Source organism: Tursiops truncatus, chromosome 4 (genome assembly GCF_011762595.2).
Source record: "Tursiops truncatus isolate mTurTru1 chromosome 4, mTurTru1.mat.Y, whole genome shotgun sequence".
Taxonomy (NCBI): Eukaryota; Metazoa; Chordata; class Mammalia; order Artiodactyla; family Delphinidae; genus Tursiops; species Tursiops truncatus.
Genome location: NC_047037.1, coordinates 62799858 through 62822736, shown reverse-complemented (window position 1 = coordinate 62822736; position 22879 = coordinate 62799858). Strand labels below are relative to the sequence as shown.

The 22879-nt window shown below is 43.2% G+C and overlaps 1 protein-coding gene across 1 annotated transcript in view; it reads left to right on the top strand.

Moving 5' to 3' along the window:
* Window positions 1–22140, top strand: part of DGKG (diacylglycerol kinase gamma) — a 212015-nt gene extending 189875 nt beyond the window's left edge. The window contains exons 23-25 of the mRNA XM_073803991.1: window positions 1141–1261; window positions 3520–3580; window positions 13258–22140. Coding sequence (XP_073660092.1) covers window positions 1141–1261; window positions 3520–3580; window positions 13258–13356 — 281 coding nt within the window. The 3' untranslated portion in view covers window positions 13357–22140. The remainder of the gene's footprint in view (window positions 1–1140; window positions 1262–3519; window positions 3581–13257) is intronic.
* The last annotated feature ends 739 nt before the right edge of the window (window positions 22141–22879 follow it).

Sequence of the window (22879 nt, the reverse complement as noted above, 5' to 3'; positions counted from 1 at the left end):
TACAGTGTGTGTATGTGAAAAAAAAGTAAAGACAAACCCAAATGTCTCCTTGCCAATCTTAATAAACACTATCGTACTTTATCAGGAGGCACCTTAGAAGACCGAAGCCATCTGTCAAATAAGCAGAGACATTAACAATTTTCTAGAACAATTTTCTAGTTCATGAATATTAATAGGATGTTAGTGATTAGCCACAACCTGTGAGAGAATTTCCCCTGCCTTAGTAGGCAAAGAAGGAATGGAAGCTTTTAAAGAAGCTGCCTTTTTATTTGCTTCTGTTTTAAATAAATTTGCTTCTGTGTTGTCAAAATGAGTCTTTGGGCCCACCATCAAACCTTAACGCTGCCGTTGCTTTCCCCAGAAATTGGACAGGCACAATCCAAGCCCCAGGAACTTTGAAAAAAAGGACCTCTTCTAGGTGCTGAATCAGAAGCGACTGCCACTGTGGGGAGCCATCGATCCTGTGCGACTCTGAGCCTGAGACTCGTATTTTCTATCCCTCTTTTTGTACTGTGGACCCAGTATAATCTGGTGTAGGTGAAATATTCTTTTCCTTGGCTCAGATGAGGCACCTGGTGTCCTGAAAGAGGTCACTGACTTCCCCAAGGATGTCCAAGAAGGTTGGCTCACCACTGGCTTACCGCAGGCCAAATTTGAAGTTAATTAAGCATCAGTCATCGTCAGTAGGGCCAAAATGTTATTCAGACATTCAGGGAAGAGAAACCTGATCCAGCTCTGGATAATGACCTTCATCAGCATTCCTTCCTATCCTAATCCCAAGCCAATGTGTCTTTAGCTGCACTGGGGGATTGTATTTCAGAAATAGCTGGTTCATCCTTTATGTTACGCTCCATTTGAAGAGGCTTCTGGATATGTCAGCCTATTCATTGGATGCACCTTAACCTTCTGAATCAAAACCTTTTTTTTTTACTAGAACTGGGTTTCTGTTTATGAAAAGTACATTTGTTGACTTCTGGGGAAATTCCCTATTGAGAATGAGGATGAAAATGCTGTTTGGTAGGAGATGAAGGGATATTGAGAGCTCTGGGTTGGCCATCTAGGGACCAGACCTTCTGGCCCAAACCAGACTGGGAAACAGAGAGATGTGTGTGCACTGCTTTTGCTTGTCTCACTCTACAGACCTCAGTGACCAGCTTCTTGAAGTGGTGGGGCTAGAGGGAGCCATGGAAATGGGGCAGATCTACACTGGCCTGAAGAGTGCAGGCAGGAGGCTGGCCCAGTGCTCCTCTGTCTCCATCAGGTATGCTCCTCATCACCCAGCAGCCCCCCAGTCTCCCCACCTCCCTGAATATTCTTACAGATAACAACTAGGAAGCCATCTTTAGACTTCAGTGCAGAGAGAGTGGGGTGGGGCAGAAGCTTGATAACATTTATGAAGAATGTCTTTGGAGACCACTTCCCCAACCAGGTATAACGCAAACATCCAGGACATCAACTAAAGGGTCCCACCACAACCAGTTTGCTGTTCTCTTAGAATGAATTGGTGAGATTCTCTAAATAGGATTGTCATACTATGAGGTCCAGAGAACCAGAGATCCAACTCCTTGCCTTCTTTATCTTTACAAATTGAACTGTTCAATGCATGCCAGAGGGCACACTTTGACAAAAACCAGGCTCTGTGCTCCACTCTGCTCTTTCTTGGCTAATGGTCTTAGAAATACTTTTATTAGAGTTAGCAATCCCATATACCTTTGTAGAGTTAAACCATCAACCTCAGCAAACCCGTCATAACTGACTAAGAGGATGACAGTTCTCTAGAGTGTGGATCACACAGGTCAGCCACTGCAGGTTCCTGAATAGATGGGGTCTGATGGAGGGGATCTTCTGATTTGGGCTGCTTCTGTTTAATAAATGCAACTCGTCACAGATTTTCGTCCACCTGATTATGTCAGGAGTCCTCATTCCCTTCCATTCCCCATTTAATTTCTATAGATCAAATCTATTCGTGTGTCTTGGGGATCTCCTGGAGGGGACCACCACATGCAGGTTTCCCAAAGTTATTTAAACACAGAACCCTTTTATCCCTTAACCTCTTGGGTGAAGGTCCTCAGAGCACATTCAGAGAAACGCTGTTCTTGGTGCCCCCCTGCATCCTTCAGAAAGGTCCTCAGAGCTGGTTCCCTGATCTAGCCCACTAACCCCCTTTCTTCATTCCCTCTCTGTGTCTCCTCTGTCTTTTCAATTATTCCCCAAATCTTTGCTTCTCTTCTTCGTTGGGCTGTTGTGCTGGGGCCCCTGTTTTCCAGGTTAACCTCTGTAGTTCCTTCTCTGTCCTTCCCCCATGACTCTAACACTGAGTAGGTCCAGTCCATTAGCACATCTAAGCCATAACATATGTAGACCAGAGAATTTGGTCTCTGAAGAATTTTTAAAAAACATGTATAAGAGATAGGATATTTCTGTTTCCAGATAGAAATAGAGGGGGTGAGTCAGAAGCCCTAGCCTCCTGGGCATTCCCCAGATACTCTCCTCACTCCCCAAAACCAAAATGCCACTCTCTCTCTCCTCTTATTTGTTTTATTATTAGGTTTATTGGTTCTTATTATTAAATATCCTCAGAGTCAGTCGGAGAATCATCTACATCAAAACACAGCCTGAAAAAAAAAAAAAAGAAACGCAGCCTGCCTCCCTCATTTTATAATTTCAGAAGCAGGGCAGATGCCAAACCCAGGTGAGGGCTTTCTGGCCAGTGGGTGGCAACTGTTCCCTGCTCGCCCAGACCAGAGGCCTCCGAAAGGACCTGCCTTTTCTCCTTCATCTCTCTCCTTTAATAATCCATATGCCAAAGAAGCCTTGACCCAAGCAAGAAAGCAACACTTTCTCCTCTCTCCTCCGCCTACCCATGGGGATCACATTCCCAATGACCCCCTTTCCCAGCTAAGCCAGGTCCACGGTCCATGCAACCGCAGCGTCTGTGTTGTTCAGGAGATAAAAGAGGGGATGCTTTAGGACTGGGGGCAAGGCAAGACACACTCAGACCTGAGCTGTACCTCGTTTAAGTGGGAGACGTTACCTCACTGACACGATGCAACTGCTCACTCAACACTGAAACCAGGCCTTTCCCCATTTCATAACCTTTCCCATTTCATAGTGGCGTTTTGGCACCATGGACAGGCCCTCTGGCTGATCGTTTGACTAAGGGTCCACTCAGCTGTGGTGCTGCCATACTTGTTGGCTGCTGTTTCCCAGACTCCTCTGGACTTCACTGCTCACCCAGGGCCATGTTTCTCAAAGTAGAGTCTGGGGGTCAAAGCAACAGAATCATCCATAGTGCTTATTAAAACACAGACCTCTGGGCCTGGCCCACACCTGTCAAGTCGGGACCCCTGACGTGGGCTCAGAAATCTGTTTTCAGCAAGCCCCACCCCCCCAGGAGAGTCTTCAGAACCACTCCTAGGTCGGCAGGTCAGGTCTTCCCACTTCTATTTCCCTGGTGGGGGCAACCCTCATCCTCAGACTCCAAGAAGCTCACTGTGCTCTCTGTTCTCGGGGCTCCAGGACGAACAAGCTGCTGCCAATGCAAGTGGACGGAGAGCCCTGGATGCAGCCACCTTGCACGGTAAGTTTTGCCAATCTTTGAGATGAGGGTGAGAAGCTTTATTTTGGGCCCCTTTGGGGCACTGACTTAATATGAAACTCTGAATCTCTGAGTTACAGGAGCTTTGGGAGATCATCTAGTGCAGCTTCTCTTCCACTTTATTCATCCATCCATTCATTTACCTGCCAAGCTTTTATTGAATATGTGCTATGTGTCAGACACTGGGAGACACCAGTTCCAAAACCAAAGGAGACATAGACCTGTCTTCAAAGAGCTTATGGTTCCAGATGGTGAATTCTGAGGCTTCATCTACAGTGTCCTTGAGAGCCTCAGCTTGAATCACTCAGTGGCAAGGAACTTACCACCCCAAAAGGAAGACTGTTCCACTGATGAACAAGCCTAATCACTAGAAGGTGCTTCTTTATATGGCAGCCAAATGTGCACACTTACGCCAAACTTCCAGCTAGTTGCTGTGACCACCGGGGCTCCTGGGGGAGAATTCCCACAGTGCATAGACACGCTGCACCCCAGGTGCACCCGCAGCCCCGAGGACCCACCTGAAAACTCCCCTGAAAGGGTAACCACACGGGTTATCTATTTTGTTTATGGCATTTCTGTGACCCATATTTCCCAGCACCTAGCACTGTGCCTGGTTTGTTTGTAATAGTTGCACAATAATATTAATATTTGTTTAGCAATGGATAAAGGATTGAACAAACAAAAATCAAGGGAACAACCCCAGTCCCTGATTTACCATACCTTTGTTAGCAGTTTGTTCTCAGAAACCCAGCTAGAAACTCCATGGCAAAGAGAAACCACTGTCCTGGTGTTCAGGGCCCAGGGTGTTCACTGGGATACTACATTAGTAACATCCTCAATGCTATCGTGAGGGTGCAAATCTCAAGACAGAAGTTGTGTTTCTGAGCTTCCTCACTCCAGTGGAGTATTCAGATACCTCGATAACCTGCTATTTGGAGCCCTTCAGAACATCAAGTTGTCTTCTAGAAAAAAGGTTTTCATAAGACAGTTACTAGGTCTGAATTGTAGGTTTATTTCTATAATTCTTTGTTCCATATAACTTCTACAAATTGTAAAACTAGTCCCTAGAGACAGAGACTTTAGAAATGTCATCTTTTATAAAGGTTATAAAAAGTAGGAGTTTTTCTGCAAAATCTTACCTCAATCTTTTGGTTTCTATGAAGTCTAAGAAAAGGATGAGAACATACTACAGCAAAACCTAATATCTTACCACCTTGTTAGAGTTGGGAAGGATGGAGGGAATTTGTACTACTTATAATTTTGATGGAGCTGAATTAAGAAACATCTATCCAATGGGCTTCCCTGGTGGCGCAGTGGTTGAGAGTCCGCCTGCCAATGCAGGGGACACGGGTTCGTGCCCCGGTCCGGGAAGATCCCACATGCCACGGAGCGGCTAGGCCCGTGAGCCATGGCTGCTGAGCCTGCGTGTCCGGAGCCTGTGCTCCGCAACGGGAGAGGCCACAACGGTGAGAGGCCCGCGTACCGCAAAAAAAAAAAGAAACATCTATCCAAGCTCCTCCTGTCTCCTAAAAGAAAGAAACAAAAAGCTGGAAGAAAGCAAACCTCGGCCACCTAGCTCAGTAGTATCTGGAAACTGGACTGCTTTCCTCCAGATCCAAGCACTGATTTTAAAATAGCCAGATACTCCTCCTATCCCCACTCTCTCTCCATGCCACCTTTTAGAGATTACAACTCACGATGAAAAAAAAAACTGTGACCCAATGATTTTTATGGTGTTCAGTCTGTGGAAGGTATGTTAGTCAGCTCAGGCTGCCCTAACAAAATACCACAGACTGAGTGGCTTAAACAACATAGTCTTTCATAGTTCTGGAGGCTGGAAGTCCAAGATGAAGGTGTCGGCAGGGTTGCTTTCCGGTGAGGCCTTTCTTCCTGACTTGCAGACAATGGCCTTCTCACCTTGTCTTCACATGGCCTTTTCACTGTGTGCATTCACTCCTGATGTCTCTTCCTATTATATGGACACTGGTCCTATTGGATTCAGGCCCCCACCCTTATGACTCCATTTAACCTTAATTACCTCCTTAAAGGCCATATTTCCAAATGCCCTCACATTGGAGGTTAGGGCTTCAACCTATGAATTTTGGGGTGTGGAGGTGGGAACACAATTTGGTCTGCAGCAGAAGGTAACAGAAAATCATTCTTAAACTTGAAAGAGTTAAAACAAAAGCACCCTTTTTGAATCATTTTGCTGAAGGCACATACTATGAAGTGATTCTGAATTGAAGGCTTAATGATGGGACAGCACAGCAACAAAAGAACTTTTGGTAAAAATTAAAATCAGTTAAATTAGAATAAAGTAAAAAAAAAAAAAACTGTTAAATATGGTTATGCAACTGAATGCAAATGGCAAAAATCATTCTTTGAAAGAGAAGATATGTAATGTAAACATTCATAACTTGGATCCCAAACCTAAAGTTATGTTCACCAAGGCTGAAAGCACGTGGGAGACATTGTTGAAAGAATAGTAAAAATGTTAAATTTTTCATTGTCTCTCTTCACTTTAATAATTACAGGATGTAAATCTGAAGAAAATTTTAATAACTAGATAATTACTAGTGACACTAAAAACAGGGTGCACACCTTTCAAATCTGGGAGGATTTAAAGTTAATGAACCCTGTCAGTGTAGCACAAGACAGAAAGTGAATAACAAGCAAACATTTAAAATTTTTTTGATTAAGATAAAAGAGGTTAAGACTAAATAGATCAATAATGACAAAAAAATATAAATGTGCTAAAGTCCCCTATTAAAAGTATAAGACTCTCATATTGGGTTAAAAAATAAAATCCAATGATATACTTCTTATAAAGAGATACATCTAAAACAGAAAGACATATATATATCTTTTTATCTTATCCTTAACAAGCATAGAGAAATTAAAAGTAAGAAGTGATAGTTTGGGGCAAACTAACCTTCCAACATGCCAAAAGCATAAAGTGGAATAAAGAATGTCACTTTTTATTTAATATAAAGTACTCTCAATTTTGAGATATAATGGTCATAAAATTTTAGTTGTTTAATAACAGAATCAAAATATATACTGTGAAACTCAGTATAGATGTATATTCTGAGAAAAATACATATATAAAAAATTGACAGGGCTTCCCTGGTGGCACAGTGGTTGAGAGTCTGCCTGCCGATGCAGGGGACACGGGTTCATGCCCTAGTCCGGGAGGATCCCACATGCCGTGGAGCAGCTGGGCCCGTGAGCCATGGCCGCTGGGCCTGCGCGTCCGGAGCCTGTGCTCCGCAGCAGGAGAGGCCACAGCAGTGAGAGGCCCACATACCGCAAAAAAAAAAAAAAAAAAAAAAAAATTGACAGAAAGACAGGTATTGAGAAGCTTTAAAATATTTGTTTCTGGGCTTCCCTGGTGGCACAGTGGTTGAGAGTCTGCCTGACAGTGCAGGGGACATGGGTTCGTGCCCCGGTCCGGGAAGATCCCACATGCCGTGGAGCCGCGGAGCAGCTAGGCCCGTGAGCGATGGGCACTGAGCCTGCGCATCCGGAGCCTGTGCTTCGCAACGGGAGAGGCCACAACGGGAGAGGCCACAACAGTACCGCAAAAAAAAAAAAAAAAAAGTTTGTCTTTGAGGTCAAGCTGTAAAAAAAGTAAATGACATAAAACTTGGATTTTAAAAAAACAAGCTCATAGGTATGGAGAACAGATTGGTGGTTGTCAGAGGTGGGGGTAGGGGGAGCAGGGTGGGTGAGACGGGTGAAGGGGGTAAAAAGGTACAAACTTCCGGTTATAAAATAAGTTAAGTCCTGGGATGTGATATACAGCAGAGTGACTATAGTTAATAACACTGTATTGTATATTTGAAAGCTGCTAAGTGAGTAACTCTTAAAAGTTCCCATCACAAGAAAACATTTTGTAACTATGGTGACAGATGTTAACTAGACTTACTGTGGTGATCATTTCACAATATATACAAATATCAAATCATTAAGTCGTACACCTGAAACTAAAATAATGTCATATGTCAATTATACCTCAATTTAAAAATTAAACTTGGATGAAATAACTGTGCCTTAAATAATTAAATATCTCATTTCTTCAAGGATTCATAGGATATTTACTAAAATAGATCATAAACTAGTTCACAAAGAAAACATATATATAAAATCCAGAAGCAGAAATTATAACGGTTGTTTTATGTGACCACAAAGCAATAAAACTAGAAATTAATAATAGAAGATTAAATGAATAAATAAAATCCAATCACTCAGAGATTTTTAAATTCTCCTAAAGAATAATAGATTTAAGAGGCGATCAAAGCTAACATTATTGACTATTTAAAAAATAATAAAAATGAGAAGGCTCGCATTCAAATCTTACAGAATATAGCCTAAACTGTATTTGGAAGTAAATTCAGAGTCTCATATACTTCCATTATTTGAAAAGGAAAAAAAATGTAATGAATAATCCCCAAATTAAAAGAATAATAAAACAAACTTAGGAGAAGCAGAAGGAAGAAAATAAAGATAAAATTAGAAATTAAACAATTAAAAAACAGGAAAATCTAGAACTAGTTCTTTAAACATGTCAAATGTTTGAAAACCTAATTTTAAAAAGAGAAAAAGAAAAACAGAGATTAGAGATATTAAAATATTTAATACATATGTAATATAAATATGGTAATGGTTTTATTTAATAAGACATTATATGACATATATATAGTTTTATCTTGATTCTAATAAACTTGAACATCTTATAAAAATCCTAGGTAACCTTAATGAAATGAAAACTATTTTCAAAGAATTACATCCACAATGATCTTAAAACAGATGATCTTACTGGTGAGTTCTTCCATATTATTAGGGAATAAATATTTATGTAAACTGTTCCATAGAACAAAGATTGAAAGCTACCCAATCCATTTGATAAAATTAAGACAGATACAAAAACCTAACAAAAACTATGCTTAAAATTGGAAAACTACAGACCAATCTCAAATATGAACATGATACAAAAATTATAGGTAGGGCTTCCCTGGTGGCGCAGTGGTTGAGGGTCCGCCTGCCGATGCAGGGGACACGGGTTCGTGCCCTGGTCTGGGAAGATCCCACATGCCGCGGAGCGGCCGCGGAGCCTGCGCGTCCGGAGCCTGTGCTCCGCAACGGGAGAGGCCACAGCAGTGAGAGGCCCGCGTACAGCAAAAAAAAAAAAAAAAAAATTAAAGTATTGGCAGATACAATTGAACAATATATTAAAAGAATCATTCACTCAAGAAGAATATATCAAAGGAATGCAAGGATGTCTTCTTATATAAGTTTGGATAGAAAAATCACATGATAATATGAATAGATGACCCCAAAATACTCAATTACATTCAACATTTCTGATTTTTAAAGATGAAAACTCAGACCAGAAAGGCACTTCCTTAAAAGAAAAAAAAAGAAAAAAAAATTCCTTTTTCTTTTGGCCGTGCTACACAGCATGCAGGATCTTAGTTCCCTGAGGATTGAACCCGTGCCCCTTGCAGTGGAAGCATGGAGTCCTAACCACCAGACCACGAGGGAGGTCCCGAAAAATATCTATCTTAAACCAATGAGTAATATTTTACGTAACACGCTAGCAGAATTCTCATTAAAATCATGGATAAGACGTGTGCTAATGTTATTTGGAAGTTCTAACCAATGCAAAACACATCAAGCAGAAAAGAAATATAACTATTTGGAAAAGAATCAAAACTGTCATTATTTGCAGATAATATAATTATGTATATAGAAAGCTAATAAAATCAACTGAAAACCTCATAGGTTAAATTATTTCAATGAGGCTGTACAGAAAGATAGACAAAAGTTAATAGCTTTTGTACATACCAGCAATAACCAATCAGAGGAATATAACAGAAAAAAGTTTAAGTATTATAATGGCAACAGACAAAAACAAAATACCAAACTGAATTGTGAAAAATAGATGAAGAAAACTTCAAGACTTAAGTAATATTTTTTAAAAGATTTGAATTTAGAAACATCCTATGTTTCTAAATAGGGACCCCCCCCCAGACAAAATTCTAATGCAGTTTTTTAAACTTGACAAGACAATGCAATAGCTAAGGCATTTTATAAAAGAGCTGTGAAGAAGGACTTCCCACAAGATATTAAAATAGTTATAAAGCCACAGCAATTGACGCAATATTGGATAGATAAATCAATAGTACAGAAGAGAGCCCTAAGAAACCCTAGTATACATAAAAACTAATGAAGGAGAGAAGAAAGATCATAAACGAATTTGAAAGTAATGGACTGTTTAACATATGGTATCCAAGACATTGCGTGTTTGGGAAAGTGCCATCATATAGCCGGCCATCCACATCCATGGGCTTCGCATCCTTGGGTTCAACCAACCTTGAATAGAAAATATTCAGGAAAAAAACTTCCAGAAAGTTCCAAAAAGCAAAACTAGAATTTGCTGTGTGCTGGCAACTATTTACATAGCATTTACATTATATTTACAACTATTTACATAGCGTTTACGCTGCATTAGGTATTACAAGCAATCTAGAAATGATTAAAGTATACAGGATGTGCATAGGTTATATGCAAATACTATACCATCTTACACAAGAGACTTGTATAAAACCAGCATCCGTGGATTTTGGTATTGCCAGGGGTCCTGGAACCAATTCCCTATGGATACCAAAGGATAACTGTATAGTAACCTCTCACCTCAAAGTATACTCCAAAAACAAAACCAAAAAATCTCCAATTCCATTAAAGAATTAAATGTTACTTACCTAGGGAAGGGGAAAATGGGTGACTGTTATTACACTATGAACAAGGACTTCCTAAGGAAAATGTGACATGTTTAACTGTTAACAAATTTTCTCTGTAATAAAACAGAAAACTAAGGGCATGGGGCTGCTGTCCCTAGTGCTTGCCAGATGTTATAAATGTGATGAAGGGTTTTTAAGACAGTCATACAGACTTTAGTTAATTGCCTGACCAGAGAGGTTTGGGTTCTAACTACAGAAATGTGGGATGCTCTCTTTCCGTCAGGGGTTTAAAAGGCAGATTTAACCACATCCAACTACCTCCTAAAATGGGATCTTACCTATTTAGCCCACTAGCTCCTCCTAATCTGGGAATGAGGGGGTAAGATACGGACATTTCTTTGACTCGAGTTGAGGACATGATCTCATACTTCTTGCCCCCAGTGTATGTACATACAGTGAACTCCCAGTTATCTGTAGAACTAGAATCCACAAACCACATCAAAACCTCACGTTACCCAGCATCTCCAAACTCCTGCCCCATCAAGACCTTTGTCAAAACTGCTGAAAACCCAAATGAAAGGGATTTGAGTTTCACCTCCTCCCCTTTGCCCTGGAGGTGCTAACAAGCAAATAAACTGGTCAGCTAGCGGGAGAAAAAGGAGAAGCAAGGATCTTCCACGGTCTAAAATAATGGGCTCCATCAATGGGAAATGTAAGCGGTGCCACAGCTGCCACTCTCTGTCCCAAGCACGGCCAGCTCCACTGCCAGAACATTCCCCCGTTCTTCTTGGCTGTGCTAACCAGTCAGTACTTCCATAGCAGGTACAGGCTCTGCGCTGGCTCAGGGGATACCAAGGTGAATAAGATGAATGTCTTCTTCCCCTCGGGGCTCCTGTGCTCCGGAGCGGGACAAGGCTTACCACAGGAAATGTGCCACAAATCACTACCATCAGATGGGGCTAAATTGCACACCACAGTTAAGTGCCTCACTTCCCTGAATTCTGAGATAAAGACAATGCCCATAATAAGGCACATAACACAAAACGGTACTTGACGTGTCGTCGGTGTGCTCCCCTGGTGACTACCACAAAACAGAGGGACTCTCTCCCTTCCTAGATTTTCAGGCTGATGGAAACCAACCTAACAGTCGTTTTCAGCTTCCTTCCCCCAGGTTATGTTCATTCCCTACAATGACTTTTGGCCCCATCTTTTTCCTTCTATATCCTGGGGCCTTATAAATTTAAACCTGGCTTGCAGGAGAACCCTCTTAGCCAGACTCTTCCCAGCTCCAGCTCATCTTGACAACAGCTATTGAATAATTCCCTTCAAACTCTTCTCTTCATGTTATCCTCCAGCTTAAAAAGTTATCATGGTTCCCCACTACCTCATATTAAACCCAATCTCTGCTGCCTCCTTCCCTTTAAACCCTATACCAAATGTCCCACCTGTATTCCTGACCTCATTTCTCATCCTTTGGTCCACACTCAACCAGCTGGTATGTAGCCCCTCAACCTAGTGCCTTCCCTTTCTCTTTCACCAACACATTTTCTTCCCTTCCTTTCAGATCTTAAAATTCTTCCTCAATTGCTCCATTCAGGTTCTTCTCATTCCTTACCTAACTTCTTTTTGACAACACTTGGCTTATCCTACATTTAAACTTGTTGATGGGTCTCTCTCTTCAAGAGTTCTTCTGTTGTTCTCTAGGGTCACACTGTCATCTCAATAGGTGGTAAAACTCAAGAGAACGGGCTCATAGACTGTGTTTCTTTTGACAAGCACCTTTCTCCTCCTCCAGTGTAAGATAAGTTATTTAACTGGTGCATTCCATTTTACAGTTTACATTGGGCTTTCACTGACAGATTGTCATTTGATCTTCACAACAACTTTGTGAGAAAAATAGAATAAATGCTACTATCCTCATTTTACGGTTCCGCAAGCACTGCTTCTGAAGGCTAAATGATTTGTCCAAAGGTTCACAGCAAAGAAGGGGGAGTCCTAGGACCCAAACCCAGGTCTTTGAATCCTAAGTGCCTCTTGTTCCCACATCATCTTCCTACTTGTTAAATGTTGCTGGACTGACAATGCAGATTATCAACGCATCAGTGTCACCAGGCCACATTCAAATAGGGAGTAAGCATTTTGAAGCCATACCCTGAGGGTAAGGTTGGGAAGAAAGACAAAAAAATGAGAATTCACCAGTGTCTTTCACTTCCAATTGACTTAAAGTTTGCAGAAGGCACTCATTAAACCTAAAATTCAAACAAAAATAAAAGCTTTTAGAAGAAACTTGGGTCTCCCCTAGAAGACTAAGAAAAGAGGAAACGCCTAAGAGACTCCCTTGGAAACTTTCCACATGAGTAGCGCTTGGGTCGGAGGTCAGACTGAAGCCTCTAGGTCAGTTTGGAGTTACTGGTTGACATCTCTGCACTGCCCAGGCAGGAATGGCCAGGAGCAGTGGAGGCGGGGAATCCAAAGAACTAGGCTCTAGCTGTTCCGGCCTTCTCTGTGCGACCTTAGGCTAATCCAAGGCTCAAGAGAGCATTGAGATCTCCATTCCTTTATCTATCCTGCAGAGGGATTGAATGAGATGGTCCCTGAGGTCTCCTCTGGCTGTGACATTCTGAGAGACTATGAATAGCAAGGACATGAGACAGGTGATCAGCTCAGCTGATCGCCACGTGGGAAGCTCACACCTGTCTCTCCCCAGCGTTTCCGCCCCTTGCTTCCAGCAGTGCCAAACGCCAGGCCCAGTCAGGGTCCAGTTGCCAATTCTGAAGCTGTTCAAGGACAGTCGTCCTTCTGCGTGGGGCTCCTTCCAGCCCGAAGCTGGCCTCCCTTCCTCTCTCTGCAGATCACTCTCCCATAGGCTTCTGGGATTTGCAGGCCACTAATTCGTTTCTGCCTCTTTGCTTTTAGATTAAAATTACTCACAAGAACCAAGCGCCTATGATGATGGGCCCCCCCCAGAAGAGCAGCTTCTTTTCCCTGAGGAGGAAGAGCCGTTCAAAAGACTAGACACTATGCCCAATGCTAGTTCAACCAAGAGAGAAGACAAGAAACTGAAGCACACACATACACACGTACACACCACACACATGCGCGCGCGCGCGCGCGCGCGCACACACACACACACACACACACACACACACTCTCTTCTCCAACCAGTGGAAGCCAAGCCACCCTTCAGCAAGAAGGCTTCACCCTGACATCCATTCTATTTCAACTATGGACACACTCCAACAGAGCCAGTGCCGGCAGGACATTGTGAATGGACTTAGAGCCCTCCAGGACGCAGCTGGCTCATGCAGCAACTCCCACTTTCCCAGAAGACCTTGAGCGGGACTTTCTGAGACTGAAGGAGAAACCCCCCCTTTCTTTCCACCACCCCTGCAAGTTTCCTCGCCGCTCTCAAGGAGCAGGCTGCAGGTTTCCTGTCTAAGGGGAGATCGGATGTGGCCAAGGGAAAGAGCCTGCGTTCCAGGGGACGCTCACAAAGGTCCCTCTGTGAGGAGACAAAAACACCTCCAACTCTCAGATCGCAGCCCTTGGCAGGACTCAGCATACGCACGCTGGTTTCTTGGTTGTCCTTCGAGTGACAGCTTCTCCCGGAACTTGCTGAGGAGGCAGAAAGGCTGTGGAAAGCTGCGTTTCCCTTCTTGGTTCTGCGCACCCTCAGTGGGCAGTGGTGATTTTCCTGAAGCCTTCTGCTGGCTGTGTGTTTGTTTAGAGCCGACTCCAAGAGCCCCCAGAGCTGCCTACATAGCACACCTTAGATGTGGTATTTATTTTCTTAGTTCTGTGAACACCTGGGAGGGAAAGCAGAGAAACTGAGATTTATTTTTCAAATTGGTGTCATAATATTGTGTAAAAAGGGAAGAAAAAAAAAAAAAAAACCACCCCCAGCTTCTTTCTTTTTCAAGCCACAGCGTGTTTCCTGTTTGAGTTCCAAGCCCTGGTGGCAGACTATTCCTGAAGGCAAAGAAGATGGGAGGGAAGGGCCTTTTGCTGAGGAGACCAGGAGACAAGGCGTCAGGCAGTTCCCTCCTGCCTCTGCGACGACCACTCCCCGAGCACGACCTGAAGGCCCTACTGAAGGTCTTGAGTGTGTGTACTTATATGTAGCATATATATATTTATATATACAAATATTTATTTACTGGTGGATTTTTCTGGATTGAAAAAAATATGCAGTACAAGAACAGAAAGTGGGAAAGAAAAAGAAGGCTCTGACTCCCCGTTTCTGCCATTTCATTGTCAAGGCACATTGCCCTGTGGTGATCATGAGATTTAAGGAAAATTAAAGTATCTCCTTATCATAAAGAGACTGAGAATTTCCATTCTGGATCCTCAAAACAACATGAAAGCTATGCTGGGCAGGATTTACTCTCCCATTTGTCAGATAAGGAAACTGAGTCTCGGAAAAGTTAAGAGACTTGTCCATGGTATCTTGGCTAATGTGGTTTGGGACTAGGTACCACTAAGAAGATATGTAACAGGGAAAAGAACCTACACATCTTGGAAGAGGGTCATTTCTGGTCACTGAGAAGCGATTCCATTTGGATCCAGGTTGCCAGAGAGGAATGAACGTGTGGCACATGTGTGGACGGGACAAGCCCACATGAGAGAATGAGACCTCCCAGTACTTCCCAGAGACTCTCTCTGGCCTGACCTGGTGAGAAGCTGGTCCAGGGTTGAAGGCAGTGGACAGATCTTCAAATTAAACTCTCCACATGTCATCTCATCACGGTCACCATAGTCTCTTAATCTAGAAACCCCTCTGGCTGCCCGGATGACCTCAGTGGAGAGGCACAAGGAGGACAGAGGCACCTCAGCAGGGAGCTGCCAGCCAGTGCCCAGAGGGGCCTCAGCAGAGTTCAGTGGGCTTCATTCAGCTGGCAACAGCATCACCGCCCTCCCCGAGGGCAAGTCTGTGGAGAACTTTGTTGGTAAAAAGAAACATTCACCTCGGCACCTTTGCTCCTTCAGCCTTCATCCCCTCTGAGATTTCCGAAAAGGAAACCTGGACCCACTCGACGTCACTCCACTGAGCTCCCTCTGATCTCCTAACACTGGGTCAGGAGCTTTGCGCAAGGAAGGGAAAATTAGGATTGTGTGTACAAACTGATCCTAACTCTGAAAGAAGCAGTCATCTAGGACCGTCTAAGACAGAGATCTAGAACCATCCTGTTCAACCTAACAGTGCAGACCGCTGGGCAAGGGGAAAGCAGGCCACCTGAAGAATGTCCTGAATGATGGGCTCCTTGGGGATGGGACTAACAAGCTCAGAATGACAACAGGTACTATCTTTGAAGCCACTTGATTCTGAAATGAAGGCAGGTTCAATTTGGGGTCACTGATTCTAAGACATTTGCAGAAATTCTTGAATGTGTTTCAGCCTCAGCCCCCCAAGATTGAGGCTGTTGAGACATGGCACTATCAACAGGTGAAAGTGATTCTTAGAGACTCACAAGTCGGAGACTGGCCCCTGACTGCCCACTGTGGTGCACAGGACTGGCAACGTTGCTTGAGAGACATGGCCCATGTCCTCCTTAAAGCCACAAAGTATAGCAAACATCGGTGGAATTGTACTTTCAATTTTGTAACCTCAGTAAGTCTGGTGGTGGTGTTTAATCTGACTTTGCAACTCATCCCTTAACTACTGGGACTGTGGTTTCTCACTGTGGAGTACCTCATCATAGTGCTCCTCACAGCAACCCCTGAGGTTGACAGAGAGGATATTATTAGCCCCATCTAAATAATGAGGAAAGCAAGGCTTACTATAATTTAGTGACTTCTCAAAGTTAGGCAGTCAGGGGAGAATCCTCCCTCATTCCTCATCGCATTCTGATTCTGGCCGTGCCCCAGACATGTTCTCACCTGCCCCCACAGTTCTACCCCTCTAGCAGTAAAAAGAATGAAACAGGAAGTCTTCAATACATTATGTTGTCCCTGGACTAATGGGCTAGGCGTTGCATCTCATTATGACTTGGTCTTTGTAGGTTTCCTCCAGTGAGTTGAGAATGGAGACAGACTTAGTAGAATGATTATATTTCAGGTCAGAGACCAGCTCCTCTCAAGAGAGTTCTTTCCACAGATGGAAAAGATATGTTAAAATTGCCAAATAAATTAGGAAATACTTGGCAGAATCTGGAAGAACCTCCAGACTGGCGTTACATAACATGCATATACATTATACATATGGACATTATATAAGGTGACATAGTACTTAATGTGCTGTATATATTATGTAAATTACATATTTGTGAGTAATCATGATAAATATAGAGACCCACTAATCACTTTTTTACACATACCCAGTGACAGATTAGGAAGTTACTTTGCCAGAGAGTCTTAAAACTTACTCTCTCCTGCTGCTTTGGTTCCAACTCCTGCCAAAAATAATTGCATCAACTTTTCCCATCTCTAGCCCCCTCTCCTCTTAGCCAAAACCCTCAGTCCTAGCTAGGCTGTACCTTCCGTGGAACACTACCATGATTGAGATCCATAAAAACAGATTCTGGGGATGGGGAGGATCTAGACTCCCAGATTCCCTGTGTCACCGACCTACACCCCAAGGCTCCCAGGCAGATGGATGTCTAATGCTGATATTAAAGGGAGAGAGAAGGGGAGAGAGGAAGTCTACCAACCCTCCAAGGAAGGAAACTTCAGTGTTCCTTGGCCACCAGTCCCAGGATCTGACCATAATCAATCAGGAAGTTATTTCAGTCTAGTTTAAGTTTCTGCAGCATATCTGAAACCATAATTTCCTAAAATGTGTTTCACACAATACCAGTATCCATAAAATGCTCCATGAACAAAAGAGTTCTGTGGTCAAGTACTAGATCCCCTTCTAGAAGAAATGGTGGACTTTGATTTGTCTGTTGACGTCCATAGATTAGAAACATTGCCTTAAGCCCACCGTTTCTTCTTTTTGTTCTCCGTGGAGATGGGAACATGGAAGTAACCATCCTCTGCAATAATATTCCATAAAGTACTTTTCTAGGACAAGGAACTTCTCTTCTTAAGACACTCTTTCTAGTTTCTTCTGTGATTGTTTAACTACTTTTATGGTTCCCCCCTACGTGTCTTCAAGCAAGAATCAAGGATCTGGCCTCTTTGCTTCCTGAGTGGAGAAGGGTTTGGGGAAAAATTAAGGGGAAAACAGGATAGCTGCCAGGGGCCAGATTTCATCTGTGCAGCTCTAGAGGACAGAACCAGGTCTAAAGAACACAGTTGTGGAAAGGATCGGTGTTTATTCAGTTTAATAACCACTCTTGGAGCTAGCTGGCCGAATATGGACAGAGCTCACTTGTGAGGGAGTGAACAGCCACCTGCTCTTATAGGAAGAGCCTTGACCTAGTTGAGGAGGAACAAGCAGTGATTGATCTACCTTGTTTAAACGCTGTTGAAACTATTTTAGTAGGCATCAGTGTTAAACCAATAGGTCTAGTACTTCCTTTTGAGCAGCAAACCTCAGTGTCCATTGTTTTCTGGAAGAGTGAAAGATGACTCCCAGAGAGATTTCTGGATCAGAAAATAATATTCATAAAGTAGTTTTCTAAAGTACTTTGCTCCTTGTTCTAGAAAAGTACTTTCTGGTCTAACTGGTACTGACCAGTTAGACCACACTTGTACATGGCGGGATTGACCAGAATCATTGGCGCCCTCAAGGGCAGCTAGTGGTGGTGGTGACCTTTCCTTGGCAGCTCTGAAAGTTAAAGGAATGAGTTACAGTGTTAAGCCCAAAAGAGATTTTGCATTTCTGTTGGTGTTCATATTAGCAGTTTGGAACTGTTCTCCTAGTCACGAGTACCAGACCTGCATCCGACTTGCAATAAATAGCAAGGAAAAAGAAACTATCCTACATCTCAAATACCCGTCAAGTTTTGCATAAAACAGGTGAACAGAATTGTGTAGGATTTCACATGGGGCCGTCATTTTTAGCTCACCTTAACGTTCCACCATACTCAAGTACATATTTTAAATTTCTACTATAGAAAGAAAATAGGAAAGGGAATTCTCATTTATGGCTTGCTGAGTACAGGGCACTGTGTCAAGGCCTTTTCCTGTGCTGTCCCATTTAATCCTCATGGTCTGGGCATTTTGCTTATTTCACAGAAAAAGGAGTTAGTGTGTAGAAAGGTGAAGTACCTTGTCCAAGGTCAAACAGATAGCAACTAGTAGAGCAAAGACTTGACATGGGTCTGTCTTACATCAACATTTATGCTTTTTCTACTATATTCTAATGCCTTTAACCTTCTTATCTCACTATTTCCAACCCTACCATCATCCTGGGTGAGATTACACAGCAGTGAAAAATTGATGTCCTACCTGGTCAACCTCTGTATTGGGGATGGGACTAACAAGCTCAGAATGACAACAGGTACTACTCATGTTCCTACTGAAGAACTTCCAGTGCTTGCTCATATGGAAACTCAACAGCCTCCATGGGCAGCTAGAACCCAAAACTTCACCCTTGCAATCAAACTGGCAGCCATCCCTTAATCCTCAATGTTTCAAATTCTAGCTGAATGAGAATCGTTTCCCAAGGCCCGCCTAATAGATTTTTCTATTCAACTCTGTGAGTGGGAGAGCAGCAAGCAGGCTTCTCAGACCTAAATGCCATGGTCAGCAGTGACTGGCCTGCACGGGGAAGGAGAGCTAGGGTTGTGGAAGGGAGCCTCCAGCAAGAAGGCTCTGCATGTGATCCTCATTAGTGATAGACGTGGGCTGGGCCATCTGTGTTCCACGGGAGAACAGAATGGCAGGCTGCCTTTCAGATGCCAAGAGATGCTATCTAATGGCAAGATCCAGAGAGCTCAAAAAGCAGAGAGGCATCCTTCCTCCTGAGCATCTCTGTGGGAAACCAGGGACACAGAAAACCATGGGGTTTTTGGAAACTAGCTGCTTCACTTGCAGGGCATTTCACCCTTGCTACCACTTCATTCTTCACGTTCATGGTGGAAGCCAACCAGCAGAGCCCTGCAGCCTTACCGGCTAACTAAACTCCCTGAGATGGATCCCAAGCTGAACCTATGTCATCTTGGAATCTGTAGACGCAATGGCAGGTGCATTATAGCAAGGCACCAGGGTTTGCGATTAAGCCTCCGAGTCTCCCAGGGGTCAGGAAACACTACAGGTAGAGGAGACCATTTAATTGGATGCTCAATGAAGATTCTAGAGGAATAATCAAAAAACTTGGGTCTAAATGGGTCAAATTAGAAAATGCAATTTGGAAGCAAAGAGGATAACATCTAACCCAGGATCAAGCATGTAGCAGGTAATGAGTAAATACTTGTTGAATGAATGAATAGCTAAAATGGGTATCTGTCCTTCTACCCTGGAATGGGTAGGGGAAAGCGGGTAGAAGGGATTAAAGCTTTTTAACTAACAACTCAGAAACTTGAAACCACAGGATGTAGAGGGAGCTCATGAGGGCCTTTAACTACTCAGACATCTGTTGAGTGATGGATACAGCTAAATATGGATCATCAAAGGGCTTTCTAGGTCACATGGAGGGCAGCTTCATGATTCAGAAAATATGAAATTCAGCTTGGACAAAAAGACAGAAATATTTGCAGTCTACTTCTGAGAGGTCAGGTCAGAACTGACAAAACAAAAAAAGACAGCACAGAAGTGGAATTACAACACAGTAAGAGATCAGCATAATAAGATACAGACTCAAAAGATGAAAAGAGATCGAGAACTGGGTTTTCTAGCAGATTTATTTGGGCAAGGGAGATGAGCCTGAACACTCAGTCCAAAAACGGAAGAAAGGACTGAGAAATCCTTTTTTCTTAAAAACGCTTAACGTTGAGTTCATGGTAAAATGGAAATGTCCAGGCATTGATGAAATGGTTATTAAATAACAGCTATCATTTATTGTCCAGTCCAAAGCCTATTGCTTTTATGACCACTTTTAAACTTCACCAGAACCTTATGAAGTCGGAGTTATACGGTTTTCCATGGGACAAGTGAGGAAACGGAGCAAATCTCATGGGGCAGATCTGGGATTCAGATCTGTCAGGATCTGCCTTTCAGAGCCCACGTTCGTGCCAGCAGTACCCTGGCTGAGGCCACTGAGCTTCAAGCACAGTGACAGGGATTTACTACACCCACCCACCCCCACCCCACCCCTGTGCATGATTACTTCCTTCTCAAAACGAAATCCAAGTCCCTCCCCTCCCCCTTCCACAGAGCTGGAGTGGGAAACGGCATTAGCTTGGGGGCAGTGGCACAGTGGCCAGAGCAGGTCTGGGTGGCAGCAAGTCCATATACGCCTTGCCCACCTCCCTTCTTAGGCCCTCTCTCCCAGGCACAGTGGGGCCGCCTCCTAAGACACCGATCAGAGAAGAGAGGACCAACGTGAACACCTTGGTGTTCAGCCAGATCAGAGTATTCACAGAATATTAAAGATCGTATTAGACACACAGAGACCACATCAAAGGTCCAGTGAAGTGAGGTCGGGCAGTCAAACATCAGAATTTAGTACCTCATATCTAAAGGTGGGATGGAGACTTGAAGTGTCCTTTTAAAAATGTGTTGAGTGAATCATAATTTGGAGTAAAAAGACTGCTTCTAGAATAATGCAAAAAAACTTTTTCCCTTCCAAAAAAAAATTATTTTTAAAATGGAATCTTCGCAAGAATTACAAGTGAGGGGCAATAAAAATGGTAATTTCTTTTTATGTTAGATAATACCAAAAAAAAGAATTTATAAATGTCACAATATAAGTGGCAATCCAGAGAAAGATTCCAGAAAGTCTACTGTGGAGGGACTAAACAACAGTACTTTCAAAGTAATTAATGAACTTTATTTTTCTTGTCCTTTTCTTTAAAAAAAAAAACAAAAACAAAAACTGGTACCAAGTGGTTACCAGAAAATGGCATGATCTTCAAGAAAAGATACATTTTCCTGGTGGATATTTCCTCTCTCCCCAACATCCTTGAGGTGAAAAGATTGAGAACTTTTGGTTGGTTGGTTGGCTTTTAACTTAGAGAACCATCCATGCATGGAAGGTGTTAATGATAGAGGATGTCATTGAATTGCTGTGTGGGGTTTGCTGTCATCACACTGTGCTACCACCAGGCATTAAGGTAATGATCACAAACTTACGAGGACTCAGCAATTCCCACTCCCATCCACCCCATCAGCCTCCTGGAGCTCCCACCCACAGTTACATATACTTCCTGGAATTAGACCATCTGGGAATAATTTCTATTATGACAGTTTTCAAACATACAGAAAAGTAGAGCCATAAGTATAATGAGAACCCATAGACCCATCACTTAAATTCAACAGTTGTTATCGTTTTGCCATATTTGCTTCATCTTTTTTTTTACTGGAATACTTTAAATTATAGATGTCATGACACCTCACACCAAAATATTACATATACATCATTACGGGGGATCCCATCTTAAGTGTTAAACGTTGTGTGTGTCATCCATGTTGCTGAAGGAAGATTTCAGGGTGTTGTGCATCTGAGCTCAGTCATTTCTCAGCTGACTGAATGCAGTTGTCACAAGTAGATGTTAACCAGGACATTGCTGTGTCACTGATAGGAGAAAGTTTTAGGTGGAACCCAAGAAGATCTTAGCTGTATTCAAAACATTCCTGATTGATCTGGAAAGAGGAAGGTAAACAGCACGTTAACTACATTCTCAAAAGACACTAAATCGGGGAGTGTTTTAAGCACTGATGATGCCAGAGAGAAAACGCAAAGCACTTGGAGGAGTTAGAAATGTACCTGAAGGATGCGTGTTCTTATTTTTGAAATAAATATTGTTTAAAACAGTAGGAGTGGGCTTCCCTGGTGGCGCAGTGGTTGAGAGTCTGCCTGCCGATGCAGGGGACGCGGGTTCGTGCCCCGGTCCGGGAAGATCCCACATGCCGTGGAGCGGCTAGGCCCGTGAGCCATGGCTGCTGAGCCTGCGCGTCCGGAGCCTGTGCTCCGCAACGGGAGAGGCCACAACAGTGAGAGGCCCGCGTACCGCAAAAAAAAACAAAAACAAAAAAAAACAGTAGGAGTTACAGGAAGACTAGGCACAGTACTAGTTGGGACAAATAAAACAGTAACATCATATCTGCAGGTTTGTTTAAAAACCATATAAAAACCGGTTCTGGTTATTGCCCTCACCACGTGAGGACGAGGAAGCTAGACTGGGGGAGGGGACAGCTGCTGAGGTGTACAGACAGGCCCTCCCCCTCCGCTGGGGCAACTGAACTGGAGCTGTGTCAAGCCCCGAGAGACCATCTGTGAGGCCCCCTTCGCAGGGCGAGCTATCATTTTCAATGGGCAAAGTGTAAGGGGAGCAGGTAATGTTCCACGTGCTTTGTGCTCGGCTTCTGGGGTCAGGGCAGGCTGACTGCAGACGTTCTGGACAACATAGTGGGCAAGGTGGTTGGATGGCTTGCTTTCAAAAGTGACTCTGCCCAACCAAAGGGAAGACGGTAAAATGAATGACAGCAGGTTTCAGAATATTCAGCCCATCTCAGTCAATGAATGAAATGAGTTATTATTTAAGAACAGCCTAGG